The sequence below is a fragment of the Pristis pectinata genome, chromosome 11, assembly GCF_009764475.1.
Source record: "Pristis pectinata isolate sPriPec2 chromosome 11, sPriPec2.1.pri, whole genome shotgun sequence".
NCBI lineage: Eukaryota > Metazoa > Chordata > Chondrichthyes > Rhinopristiformes > Pristidae > Pristis > Pristis pectinata.
In genome coordinates this window covers 14,102,434-14,116,509 of record NC_067415.1, presented here as the reverse complement: position 1 = coordinate 14,116,509, position 14,076 = coordinate 14,102,434, and the positions used below count along the sequence as shown (strand labels likewise).

General features: G+C 41.0%; 1 protein-coding gene across 1 annotated transcript in view; it reads right to left on the bottom strand.

Moving 5' to 3' along the window:
- Window positions 1–14,076, bottom strand: part of oca2 (oculocutaneous albinism II) — a 328,581-nt gene that overhangs the window by 69,392 nt on the left and 245,113 nt on the right. The window contains exons 19-20 of the mRNA XM_052026515.1: window positions 10,320–10,447; window positions 1,678–1,737 (exon numbers count right to left, since the gene is read on the bottom strand). Coding sequence (XP_051882475.1) covers window positions 1,678–1,737; window positions 10,320–10,447 — 188 coding nt within the window. The remainder of the gene's footprint in view (window positions 1–1,677; window positions 1,738–10,319; window positions 10,448–14,076) is intronic.

Genomic DNA, 14,076 nt, shown 5'->3' with positions numbered 1-14,076 from the left:
TTCAATTTTGCAAACAAGATGGTACTATATCAAATACATTTTAAAAGTTATATACATCATCCACAATCACTTCATGAACTCTCAGGGTTCACGGTCTTCATCATTCTCAATGCAATAAATCTATGCTGACTTCCTTTGCTAATAGTCTTATTCCATTGTCATTATTTCTAAAAGTCTCCAAACCAAATCCCTTAAGTGGCCTTCTGCTGTGAACTGGCAGCCTGCAATCATTGTCCTCAGTAAACTAATTCAGTTTTCTTGATGCATTTTGTTTTTATTTATAACACATAAATTATCCAAGAGCAAATTTTTATTCTGTATCTCAAATTTTTTGGTGATTTGTGAAGGATGAATTTCCAATTCCCAAACTGCCATTTTTGAATTTAAATTGACCAGATTGTTATTGCCAGATTGATCCCTCTCTCTATTTTGGACAGGAGTAATTGCAATTTCCCAGTTTTCTAGTATCACTCTCATAAAGAGTATTGGAAGACTGTGCTCAGAGCATCTGCATTTCTCCTCCCTCCTTCTTCCAACAACCTGGGATGCTTTCCATGTGGTCAGGATAACTTTCCACTTAGAGCCCATTTAAAAACCCCTTAAATTCATGTTAACCTACCCAATATCTCCAGTTATCTCATCTTGTAGTATGTTCATTTAGTATCTCAGCCAAGCACTTTACCTCCGCACAGAGATCGTTTTGGTTTCTACTCCTTTTACTGCTAATCTAGCATGGTGGTTGTTACTGGACCAACAGCCTGAGTTCTGTACAATAGATCCAGGGACATGAGTTCAAATCCCACCACAGCAACTGGGGAAGTTCAATTCAAATAATTAACTCAATCTGGAATTTAAACAAAAAAGCCAGTTTCCATAGTGGTAACTATTAAAGAAATGTGTTGCTATAAAAAGACATCTAGTTCATTACCATCCTTCCAGGATGGCAAACGATTGTCTTTCCCTACTTTGGTGTCGATGTGAGTCCAGACCTAGTATAATGATTAAATACATGCTCAGTTTAGAGGTGATTAGGAATAGACAATCAAAGTCAGCGAAGTCCTGATTATGAGAATGAATTTTTTAAAAAATGAGTTTAGCTTTCCCTCTTTAGAAGATTCTGAATTTTTGGAATTTTCTACTTCAGAGTGTTGTAGATGCTCAGTCATTGAACATATTTGAGAGGTTTGTGGACTTTTCAAAGCTTCAGACAATATGAACATTGGGCAGGTAAGTGGACTTGAGGCAGAGGTCATTGTCTCAATAAATAGGGGAGATGGCTGGAGGAGCCATATGGTCCATTCCTGTTTCTCCTACTTATGTCCTTATATACTTCCTTGGCCCCTTCTTATTTGTTTCGATCTTGTCCGTATTTTATGTCTTCAGCGTGGTTCTCCACTGTAATATGATAAGCCTGTATCATAAACCCACTTTTCCTGATATATTTTATTCTCCCTTTCTTTCACTATCCGGGAGACCCTTCTTTTCCTCCTCTTGGTGAGCCACAGCCAGCATGGTCAGAGAATCCCTCTCATTATATGGTTTCTGATTATTTCATTCAGGATAAATGTGATCTAAAAAGCACAGTGGCAGCTCTGAGATCAGTCAGTCTTTGGGTACATAGGGGCAGATGCAGCAAGTTGTTTTCTGAGCACTTTCACTCAAGCAGTTAGGAGTTACCTTTATCAGAACGGCAGTCTGTTCTCCGATGTAGTCAATCAATTGCAAGTTGGCCAGTGCCTAAAATAGAAATGGTAAAATAAGTGCAAAATCAAGAAATAGATCAGGTCAGTGCAAGACAAGATGGCCTGATTGCTCTCTGCAAAGATGGGGTCAGCAGGTGACTGCTTGTACTTTTGGTAAATTTGTCCTGTTTCAGTTAATGTGACACCACTAGTTACACAGTTTTCCCCTTTAGTAGATCTCAGCATGGGCTTAGCACTTTGGTCAAAGAGCCTTCCTCAAGGATCTATAGCTCTCAATTTGGTGTTAGAAGCATCTGTCAAGTTGTGAGCATTTACAGGCTTCTTGGAGCAATCATCCCCACTTTCAGTTCACCTGCTGAGAAGCAAAAACAAATACAGTGACAGAGCAGCTTAGATTTCAGGAATAGATACCTTGATGCGTTATGAACAGCTAAAACAGACTTAAAACAGGTTTAATTAAAACTGAAACACTTCATCATACCTTTCCATCAATTTTACCTCATTTCCTCAACCAATTTTTTAAAAGAGAAGATACCTTTATTAGTCACATGTACATTGAAACACACAGTGACATGCATCTTTTGCATGGAGTGTTCTAGGGGGCAGCCCGCAAGTGTCGCCACGCTTCCGGCGCCAATATAGCATGCCCACAACTTCCTAACCTGTACGTCTTTGGAATGTGGGAGGAAACCAGAGCACCTGGAGGAAACCCGCACAGACACAGGGAGAACGAACAAACTCCTTACAGACAGTGGCCGGAATTGAACCCGGGTCGCTGGCGCTGTAATAGTGTTACACTAACTGCTACTCTAACATTTTTCTTTCATTTCTAACATGCCATTTTTTTAATTTTCCCCATAACTTTCACCCAAAAATGTGATCACTTTCGCTAGTTGTTATCCTCCACATTCATGGTCCCAACTTCAGGTCAGGAAATTAAACTCTTCAAAATCCAAATAGCCCATAATCAGTCAAAAATTTGTTCCCAATCAATGAGAGGGAAGCTTAACACAGTCACATTACATATTCAGCCAGATCACCTGTTGACCTTTTTTATTCATTCACAGGATATAGGTGGCATCCAGCAACACTTTATTGTCAATCACTAATTGCCCTTGGACTTGGCAGGTTTGGTGACACAGGCCTGGAGTTCCACATAAGGCAGATGAGGAGGGATGGCAAATTTCATTTCCTGAAGGACATTCGTGAATCAGATAGGTTTTGAAAGAACAATCCAGCAGTTTCATGGTTACCAACATTGATATATCTTTTTATACTCCACAGCTCTTGACTTTAAAGTCCTTAGCTCAAATTCCTGGATCGATGAATGCTGATATACTAACTTGTGATGGGAATGAACCATAGAACCATAGAACACTAAAGCACAGAAAACAGGCCATTCGGCCCTTCTAGTCTGTGCCGAAACATTATTCCGCTAGTCCCATTGACCTGCACCCAGTCCATAACCCTCCAGACCTCTCTCATCCATGTATCTATCCAATTTATTCTTAAGAGTGAGCCCGCATTTACTACATCAGATGGCAGCCCTTTTCACACTCCCACCACTCTTTGAGTGAAGAAGTTCCCTCTAATGTTCCCCCTAAACCTTTCCCCTTTCTCCCTAAAGCCATGTCCTCTCATACTTAACTCTCCTAATCTAGGTGGAAAGAGCCTACTCGCATTTACTCTGTCTATACCCCTCATAATTTTGTAAACCTCTATCAAATCTCCCCTCATTCTTCTGCGCTCCAAGGAATAAAGTCCTAACCTGTTCAATCTTTCCCTGTAACTCAACTCCTGAAGACCTGGCAACATTCTAGTAAATCTTCTCTGCACCCTTTCAATCTTACTGATATCCTTCCTATAGTTAGGTGACCAGAACTGCACACAATACTCCAAATTTGGCCTCACCAATGTTTTATACAACCTCACCATAACATCCCAACTCCTATACTCAATACTTTGATTTATAAATGCCAGGATGCCAAAAGCCTTTTTTACAACCCTGTGACGCCACTTTCAGGGAATTATGTAGCTGAGCTCCTGGATCCCTTTGTTCCTCTGCACTCCTCAGTGCCCTACCATTTACTGTGTATGTCCTACCTTGATTTGTCCTTCCAAAATGCAACACCTCACACTTGTCTGCATTAAATTCCATCTGCCATTTTCTGGACCATTTTTCCAGTTGGTTCAGATCCCTCTGCAAGCTTTGAAAGCCTTCCTCGCTGTCCACAACGCCTCCAATCTTAGTGTCATCAGTAAACTTGTTGATCCAATTTACCACATTATCATCTATGTCATTGATATAGACAACAAACAACAATGGGCCCAGCACAGATCCCTGAGGCACACCACTAGTCACCGGCCTCCAGTCTGAGAAACAATCATCCACTACCACTCTCTGTCTTCTCCCACACAGCCAATTTCAAATCCAGTTTACAACCTTTCCATGGATACCTAGTGTCTGAACCTTCTGAACTAACCTCCCATGTGGGACCTTATCAAAGGCCTTACAACATATATACAACATCCACAGCCTTTCCTTCATCTACTTTCTTGGTAACTTCCTCGAAAAGCTCTACAAGATTCGTTAAACACAATCTACCATGCACAAAGCCATGCTGACTATCCTTAATCAGCCCTTGGTTGTTCAAATACTTGCATGTTCAATCTCTCAGAACACCTTCCAATAATTTACCTACTACTGATGTCAGGATCACTGGCCTGTAATTACCTGGTTTACTTTTAGATCCTTTTTTAAACAACAGAACAACATGAGCTACCCTCCAGTCCTCCGGCACTGCACCAGTGGCTAAGGACATTTTAAATATATCTGCCAGGGCCCCTGCAATTTCTACACCAGTCTCTCTCAATGTCCAAGGAAATATCTTATCGGGCCCGGGGAATTTATCTACCTTTATTCGCTGTAAGGCAGCAAGCACCTCCTCCTCTTTAATCTCTATATGTTCCATGACACTACTGCTTGTTTCCCTTCCTTCCATATCCACTATGCCAGTTTCCTGAGTAAATACTGATGCAAAATAACTGTTTAAGATCTCCCCCATTTCCTGAGGCTCCACACATAAACGACCACTCTGATTTTCTAGGGGACCAATTTTGTCCCTTACTATCCTTTTACTCTTAATATACTTGTAGAAAACCTTCAGGTTTACCTTCACGTTATCTGCCAAAGCAACCTCATGTCTTCTTTTTGCCTTCCTGATTTCCTTTTTTAGTATTTTCTTACTTTTTCTATACTCTTCAAGTACGTCATTTCTACCTAGTTGCCTATACCTGCTATACACCTCTCTCTTTTTCTTAACCAGATTGCCAATATCCCTTGGAAACCAGGGTTCCCTATGCTTGTTAACCTTGCCTTTAATCCTGGCAGGAACATGCAAACTCTGCACTCTCAAAATTTTGCCTTTGAAGGCCTTCCACCTACTGAACACATCCTTGCCAGAAAACAACTTATCCCAATCCACTCTTCCTAGATCCTTTCTCATTTCCACAAAATTGGCCTTTCTCTAAGTTAGAACCTCAACTTGAGGACCAGACCCATCCTTATCCATAATTAACTTGAAACTAATGACATTATTGTCACTGGACCCAAAAAGCTCACCTACACATACTTCTGTCACCTGACCTGTCTGGTTCCCCAATAGGAGATCAAATATTGCATTCTCTCTTGTTGGTACCTCTATATGTTGATTTAGAAAACTTTCCTGAACACATTTGACAAATTCCAAGCCATCCAGGCCTTTCACAGTGTGGGAGTCCCAGTCAATATGTGGAAAGTTAAAATCCCCTACTATTACAACTTTCTGTTTCTTATATCAGTCTGCTATCTCACTACAGATTTGTTCCTCCAATTCTGTCTAACTATTGGGCGGTCTATAATACAACCCTATTAGTGTGGCCACACCTTTCCTGTTCCTCAGCTCCACCCATATGGCCTCTGTAGATGAGCCCTCCGGGCTGTCCTGTCTATGCACAGCTGTGATATTTTCCCTGACTAGTAATGCCACTCCTCCCCCTTTCATCCCTCCCCCTCCATCATGTCTGAAACACGGAACCCCGGAACATTAAGCTGCCAGTCCTGCCCTTCCTGCATCCAAGTCTCACTAATTGCAATAATGTCGTAATCCCACGTGCCAATCCACACCCTAAGCTCATCTGCCTTACCTACAATACTTCTTGCATTGAAATAGATGCACCTGAGAACATTTCTATCACGTACAAACCTTTGATTTCTGTCGATACCTGCAGTCCTCACTTGACCTTTTTCCTCCTCCACCTCACTATCTGCTCTAACACTCTGGTTCCCCTCCCCCTGCAAATCTAGTTTAAACCCCCCGGAGCAGCACTAGCAAACCTACCCGCAAGTATGTTAGTCCCTCTCCAGTTCAGGTGCAAACTGCCCCGTTGTAACAGGTCCCACCTTCCCTGAAACAAGGCCCAATTGTCCAGAACCATGAAGCCCTCCCTCCTGCACCATCTCCTTAACCACATATTTAGCTGCATGATCCTCCTATTTCTAGCCTCACTAGCTGGTGGCACGGGTAGCAATCCTGAGATTGCAACCTTGGAGGTCCTGTCCTTCAACTTTGCACCTAATTCTCTAAACTCTCTTTGCAGGACCCCCTCCTCCTTGCTATCCACATCATTGGTCCCTATGTGGACCACGACATCTGGCTACTCACCCTCCCTCCTGAGAATATCAAACTTGTTGGCCTTTTTTGTGTATATTGAGGCATTAGGTCATCATGAAAACTTTTAGCACAAAGACACTTTATGTACTCGAATTATTAATTCGACTCATCGGCTCATCATTTTTGAATCTGGATTTCATAGCATGTCAGCATTTAGTGACTATTTTTTTTATTTCTTCATTTTTCAGGATCTGGGCATTGCTGGCAAAGCCAAAATTTATTGCCCATCCCTAATTGCCATTAAACAAAATAGTGCTGATGCCATGATTCAGTACGAGGAGGAAATTCTTTAGCCAGAGGGCAGTGAACATGTGGAATTCATTGCCACAGACGGCTGTGGAAGTCAAGTCATTGGGTATATTTAAAGCAGAGGTCAACAGATTCTTGATTAGTAAGGGTGTCAAAGGTTACGGGGAGAAGGCAGGAGAGTGGGGTTGAGAGGGAAAAATAAATCAACCTTGATCGAATGGCGGAACAGACTCAAAGGGTTGAATGGCCTAATTCTGCTCCTATGTCTTATGGTCTCAGAATCTTGTGGCATATTGAAAATATGGAGGAAGTCAGTGGATCAGGTAGCATCTATGGAGGGAAATGGACTGTCGACGTTTCAGGACAAGACTCTTCATCTAGACTGAAAGACAGAGGGGAGATAGCCAGTATAAAAAGGAGAAGGAAAGGGTGGAACAAGATTTGGCAGGTGATAGGTGGATCCAGTTGAGGAGGGATGATAGGCAGATGGCGGAGGGATTATCATTGTCATTCTGCATTATCATTCAATATTTAAATCCATCTTCCCTGCATTCAGCCTGTTGAGCTCTGTAAGAACTTTGTAACTTTCATCAAGTGTTCTTTAATTCTTCTGAACTTTAGAGAATACTGACCTAGTCTACCTAATCTGTTCTCATATGGTAAACTTGCCATCCCTGGAATTAGTCCAATGAATATTTGCTGCACTCCTTCTATGGATGTCTATCCTTTTTTTAGATGAAGAAACCAAATCTGAACACAATACTCCAGGTGTGATCTCACCAAGACATCTTTAATTCTGTCCTCAAATCCTTTTGTAATAAAAGCAAACATACCATATGCCTTCCTAATTGTTTGTTAGATATACATATTTGACCCTTGGCAACTTGTGTACAAGGATACCAGTGGTCCCTTTGAATACCAACATTACCCAGTCTCTCACCATTTAAAAAATACTTGGCTTTCCTGATTGATGCACCACAACAGATAACGACATTTTTCCACATTATATTCTGTCTGCCAAGTTCTTGCCCATAGCTTCAAAGTCAAAGTAACAGTCGAGTTTATTGTCATATGCACTAGTACATGCACACATGCAATGAAAAACTTACAGCATCACAGGCACATAGCATCTGATACACAACATTCACAAGAAAAACATATATTAAACAAAATTTATACAGAACTATACAAGAAAGAATACAATTAGAACAAAAAGAAACAAAGTCCATTGTAGTGCAAAGTGGTCATAGTGTTGCTATACTGAGGTAGTGATTAGGGTTGTGCCGGTTGGTTCAAGAACCGAATGATTGAAGGGAAGTAGCTGTCATCCACTTGAAGCCTCGTTACATCCTCCACCCTACTCAGAATCCCACCAGGTTTTGCATTACAAGAAACTTGAAAATGTGAGATTTGATCCCTTAGACAAATTCTTAATATTGACTGTGAATTGCTGAGGACCAGCACCAATCCCTGCATTACCTGATTAGTTACAGCCTGGCATTCTCAGAATGATCCAATTATTCCCACTTCTTGATACCTGTAGGTTAACCAATTTTCATTCCACATTGGTACATTATCCCCAACACCAACCAACCTCCTGCGTGGGATCTAATTGAAATCCTTCAGAAATTTCAAAATTCACCACATCCATATCTATTCTACTGGTCGCATCCTTAAAGTACTTCAGTACATTATTCAAACATGATTTTACTTTCATAAATCTGTGCTGACTCTGCTAAATCCTATTATTTTTATCAAGGTGTTCTGTTATTACATCCTTCATTACAGATGGATATAATAACAGTAAATGGTCTGGCTCAGTTCTGCTCATAGGCACCATGTAGTTTCACTGACAGGTCTCCTCCATAATTACTATTACTCATTTCCTTATGCCATTTCCTGCACTAGCTCCAGACAGGTTGACATCATCTCTCAACCTAGTGCTTGCAGACATTTTCAATGCCTGTTACGTGAACCTTCAAATAATAATCATTTCATAAATTCTACCTTGCACACTCTATTCTCGATAAATAGTCCCTGAATGCATCCTCACCTGGCTCTGAGTCACCTTTCTGTATTCCCTCCATGTGCCAGACTGTTATCCATTTAATTCAATTATTCATTGTCCATTTGACAATCATTATTTCCTTCAGTGAATTTTACTGTGCCATCTAAATCAGCACAGGTACCCATTCCCACTTCACCGTAAAGTTCCCTGAAATTAACCCAACGCAATGCTAAAGTATTCAGGAATTCAATCTTAGTTTCACATGTTAAATGCAGAGTATGGAAGCCTCTGACTGTTCTAGTCTGCTTTCAAGATTTGGTTCCATTGAAGTGCATGGAGCCAAATTTCAGAAGCAGAGACACACATAGAGGTGGTACAGTGGTACAGCTAAAGTTACTGCTTCATAGCCCCAGCAAACAGGGTTCAATTCTGACTCTCAGTACCTGGCTTTCCTTGGGGTACTCTAGTTTTCTCCCGTGTCCTAAAAAATGTGATTCAGAGGTTAATTGGTCACTGTAAGTTGCTCCTAGCGTGTAGGTGAGTGGTAGAATTTGGGGGAGGGAGTTAGTCATAGAGTCATACAGCTGATGGAAATGTGGAGAGAATAAAATGGGTTCAGGTAGGATTCATGTAATAGTGGCTAGTTGATGGTTTGTGCCAATTCAGTAGGTTGAATCGCAGTGTGTCACTACAACTCCACAACTCTATAGGCTCTATTGTATGTGAAACATAAACAGAAGACAATACCTCGGTCTCACCACTCCCCCTCTCCTCTTTACACTGGCTATTTCCCCACTCCACTCTCAGTCCTGATGCAAGGTTTCGACCCAAAACTTCATCCCTACCCACCCCCCCCACACCACACCCCCACCCCCACCCCCACCCCCACGGATGCTGCTCGACCCACTGCGTTCCTCCAGCAGGTTGTTTGTTAGAACAAAGGACAAATGTCTACCCTTTTGCACAGATGTGGTTATGCATTGCATAATCCATTGAACAGTTGGTTGTGTTCCTGAGTACTACACCAGACTGTCACCGTCCTGAGAGTTCATGTCCATTGGGAACTCCAACTGGTGCAGTTTCTTACTGATTACAATTAAGACCATAAGATATAGGAGCAGAATTAGGCCATTGGGCCCATTGAGTTTGCTCCGCCATTCAATCATGGTTGATTTTTTTTCTCAACCTCATTCTCCTGTCTTCTCCCTGTAACCCTGAGCCCCCCTCACCAATCAAGAACCTATTAATCTCTGCCTTAAATACACACAATGACTTGGCCTCCACAGCCCTCTATGGCAACGAATTCCACAGATTCACCACCCTCAGGCTAAAGAAATCCCTCCTCATCTCAGTTTTAAAGGGATGTCCCTTTATTTTGAGGCTGTGCCCTTGGATTCTGGACATTAATGGAGATATCCTTTCCATACCCACTCTATCCAGGCCTTTCAGCATTCGGTAGGTTTCAGTGAGATCCACCCCCCCCCCCAACCTTCTGATTTCCATTGAGTTTATTAGTAAAAGGATTGAGGGTTACAGGGAGAAGGCTGGAGAATGGGGTTGAAAAAAAATTAAAGCATGTAATTTTAACTTTAACAATTAAAAAAAATAAGTAACAATTAAAAAAAATAATAACAAGTGTACATGTACCTCCATCAGGACAAACAATGCAGCAAAAAATAGAAGCGTTGCCCATTCTATTCTGTGCAGTATTATCTCAAAGTCTTGAATGTCAGCCAGCACCAGCAACCATATGGCACCCAACATTGCAATCCAACCTGTTAAAAATGCATATGAAAAATTAGTATAAAGACAATATATAACACTTATTGAAAACTAGCAATTCAAACTTGGTCAAAAGTATTTCCCGGAGCTTTATTGGAAGTGATTCCTTGCAGTTTTGACGATCAAACTGTGTGTGATAAATATGAAACAGCAGCTCACTTTGTGCATCTGACTGCACTGCCAAAAGTTAATGGCTGATGCAAATTAAAACAATTAACAATTTAGGATTACCAGGTGGTGGCTTGGTGTACAGTAAGAACTACTTGCAGTTTTTTGTTTATTTCAGTATTAATTCCATATCACAATTACAGCTAAAAATAAGTTGTGTGGGACAGTTGCAAGACACACACAAAAAAGGAAAAATAATTATGGAAAACCTTATTCGAAAGTCCCGTGGCACATCATTATCAATGGATTACTGTGACTGCTGCCTTGCCAAGTATAGCAGCCAACAACATCACAGTAAAACTCGAACCATGAAGGGTTGCTGAATAAACAGGAAATCTGTTATTTGTGGTGTTGTTTAAGAAAGAGACATCAACCAGCAATCATAAGATTTTTAGATATTTCAGATACTTAAGGGAATCAAGGGATAATGGAAGTTACTGAGTCATAAAGTCACAGTACAGACTTCAGCCTATCACATTCATGCCGACCTTTTTGTCCATTTACACTAATTGCATTTGCCTGCATTAAGTCTGTCTCCTACCACGCTTTCCCTAGTTAAGTGTCTGTCTAAATGTTTCTTAAACATCTTGGTTGTATCTGATTCCACCACTTCCTCTGGCAGTGAGTTTCAGATATCAACTGCTCTTTCTGTAAAAGAACCTTTCCCTCAAATCCCCTTGAGAAGCATTCATTTAGGACCTTGCCCACGTCGCCTGGCTCCACACATAGATTAGCCCTTTGGTCCTTAATGGGACTTACTCTTTCCCTGGCTATCCTCTTGCTCCTGATATACTTACAGAATGTCTTGGGATTCTCCTTAACCTTACTTGCCAATGATATTTCATGTCCGCCTTTTGCCCTCCTAATTTCTTCCTTAAGTTTTCTCCTAAAGTCTATATTCCTCAAGAGGTTACCTCAATCCCAGTTGCCTTCACCTGCCACATGTTTCCTACATTAATCCCATTTCTTATTCTCCCCACATTTTCATCAACTCCCTGCTCCCGTCCCCCCCAAGATTCTACCTCTCATGTACACTCCAGGGGAAAACTACAGTTGTCAATAAACCTACCAACCCACATGGCTTAGGTTGTGGGACGACACCAGAGCACCCATAGGAAACCCACACAATCACAGGGAGAACGTGCAGACTCCTCGTAGACAGCACCCAAGGTTTGGATTGAACTTGGATCTCTGGCACTATGAGGCAGCAGCTCTACAAGTTGCACCACAATGCTGCTCACAAGTAAAAGGTCAGGTGTGATCTGTTGAATTTAATTCTGGTTAGTATCCCATTTGTCCAACATATGCCAGCCTCGGCTGGTGTGAAGCAGAACAACAAAGTGTTTCCAGCCCTTTGAAGCAGCCTGAGTGAGTCCAGTAGTGTGGACGAGAGGAGAGATATGCTAACTATTTGGTCTCCAGCGTGATTCTAACCCCCATGCTATGCCACATGGAGGACAGGGGAAAGCTTTGATTAATTTCCAACCATTAGTCTCCCAAAATGATCCACTCAATCCTTGGAGTGAGTCTTCAACTCATAACACTTTGTCTCAGATTAGTTCTACCCTAGTGTCACCGGTATTTACATTATCACATCATCAAAGGACATTTACTTTGATTGTCAGGCTTAACTTTCAATGGCAATTAAAGTGAAAGCCACCAAGTTCTTTAAAGTAACAGGAAGCCCAAGACCAATGTACAATTTGCGTAAAGCAAATGGTGACTTCTGGAGATTGACAACACTATTCATTAATCCCTTGAATTTGCTGGCCAATTTTCCCATTCGTTATGGCACACATTTTCAACAAGTCATTTGCTTTTCAACACGATTTGCCCCCTTGTCCTGTTGCACTAGGTTATTCATTTTCTACCTCCTGCTCCAGTCATTCTGAACCATTGACTGCAAAGTTAGTCCTTCTTCTTAATCTGTGGCTTTTTACTGTGCCTGGATTCGCAAAGAAGTTACTTTATCACTAAAATGTATTTGTTTTCTCTTCAATTAGTTTCTGCCAAGACATCCTTGTAGTGAGGTGAGCAGGCAATCTGCCCATTGCTGTATGAATCCACCTGTCACGGAAGGAATAAGTAGATCCAAAAGGAAAAGAGCCGGAGAAAGGCTAACATGAAACAAGAAATAGACAAAGAGAAAGGAGTTAACTGAAAATTAGATATTTAGAGGCTTAAAAGGATGAAGCATACTTGTCACTTTACTGTTCCACTTTATGATAAAAACCAGACCTCATGATAATTAATGGCAGTAGATAGAAACTGGATAAGGAATAATGGGGAGATGTTTGTAAGGCTGTAATGTTATAGAGAAAAACATATGGTATCAGGTTAAAAAAATCATAAACACATGTTTAGGGCTTGTTTTTTTTTTGGTTCATTTTAAGGGTGACTTTCCATTTATATCACTGGCAAAACTGAGTATTATTTGGTTTTGTAAAAAAATAATTCAGGTGAATGCGTCAAATTTTGGTTTCTGGAATAAATTGCAACTAAATTGCTGATGATAATAACACCTGTATAAACCAACTTGTTTGGCCACTGCAAATTTACTAATCTATTTTCGTTCCCCTGAGCAATCGAGCCGCATCAATAACTGAAGTATTCTGGAACGAATTCACAAACAAATGCAATTGCCTATTAGTGCATGCACAGTTTCCAAACGCATGGTTCTCCTTATAAAATGTATTGCCAACACAGAGTTTCACTGGTATAAAAGTAAATTGAATTAGGTCTTCAGAGTTTTTTTTTTGAAAAGCAACTCTGCCCAAAATTTCCTGAGACATCAAAAGATTGAAAAGCTGACTTCTTGCAGAGGATTTGTGACAGCATTTTGGAATGGAGTGCACCAGTGTGGCACCTGAATGCACTTGTCTGTTCTATATCAACGAGGTGGCAGCTTGGCATGGAGAGGTTTTCACTGGTCACTAATAATTCCTTTAATTGATCCTTAAGGGGCCGTGTTTGGAAGAATTTTCCAGAAATTCCTTTATATCCTTAAAACCACTCACCAAACATGTGGCTCCTGGTGAAAACCTAAACAGTCCCCAAACGTTTACGATGTAGTCCTGAACTTGCTGACACTTGCTGGGAGTGCAGGGGGAAATACTGGCTCTTTCCCAATAAATTGCCAGTGTTCCCCAGCAAGTTCTGCCCAATATGCTTTTGTGCTGTGGTGTGTGTCAGGAGTTTGGTCCAGGATAATTTCCAGCTCTTCTTCCAACAATAACCTTGGAATCTTTCAATTTACACCCACATCACTGGCATAGGTGGACAGTGCCCTTGTTTAAGATCTCGCATTTTTAGTTATCTTTTAAAGCACTGTCACGAGAACTATGTTGGAGGATCTACTTCATAAAACAGAAAAAAGGCAGACTTGAAATGATATAACACTTCTCACAAATGAAAATAAAATTCTTTTGTCAACTTGAAACATTAATCCTACTTC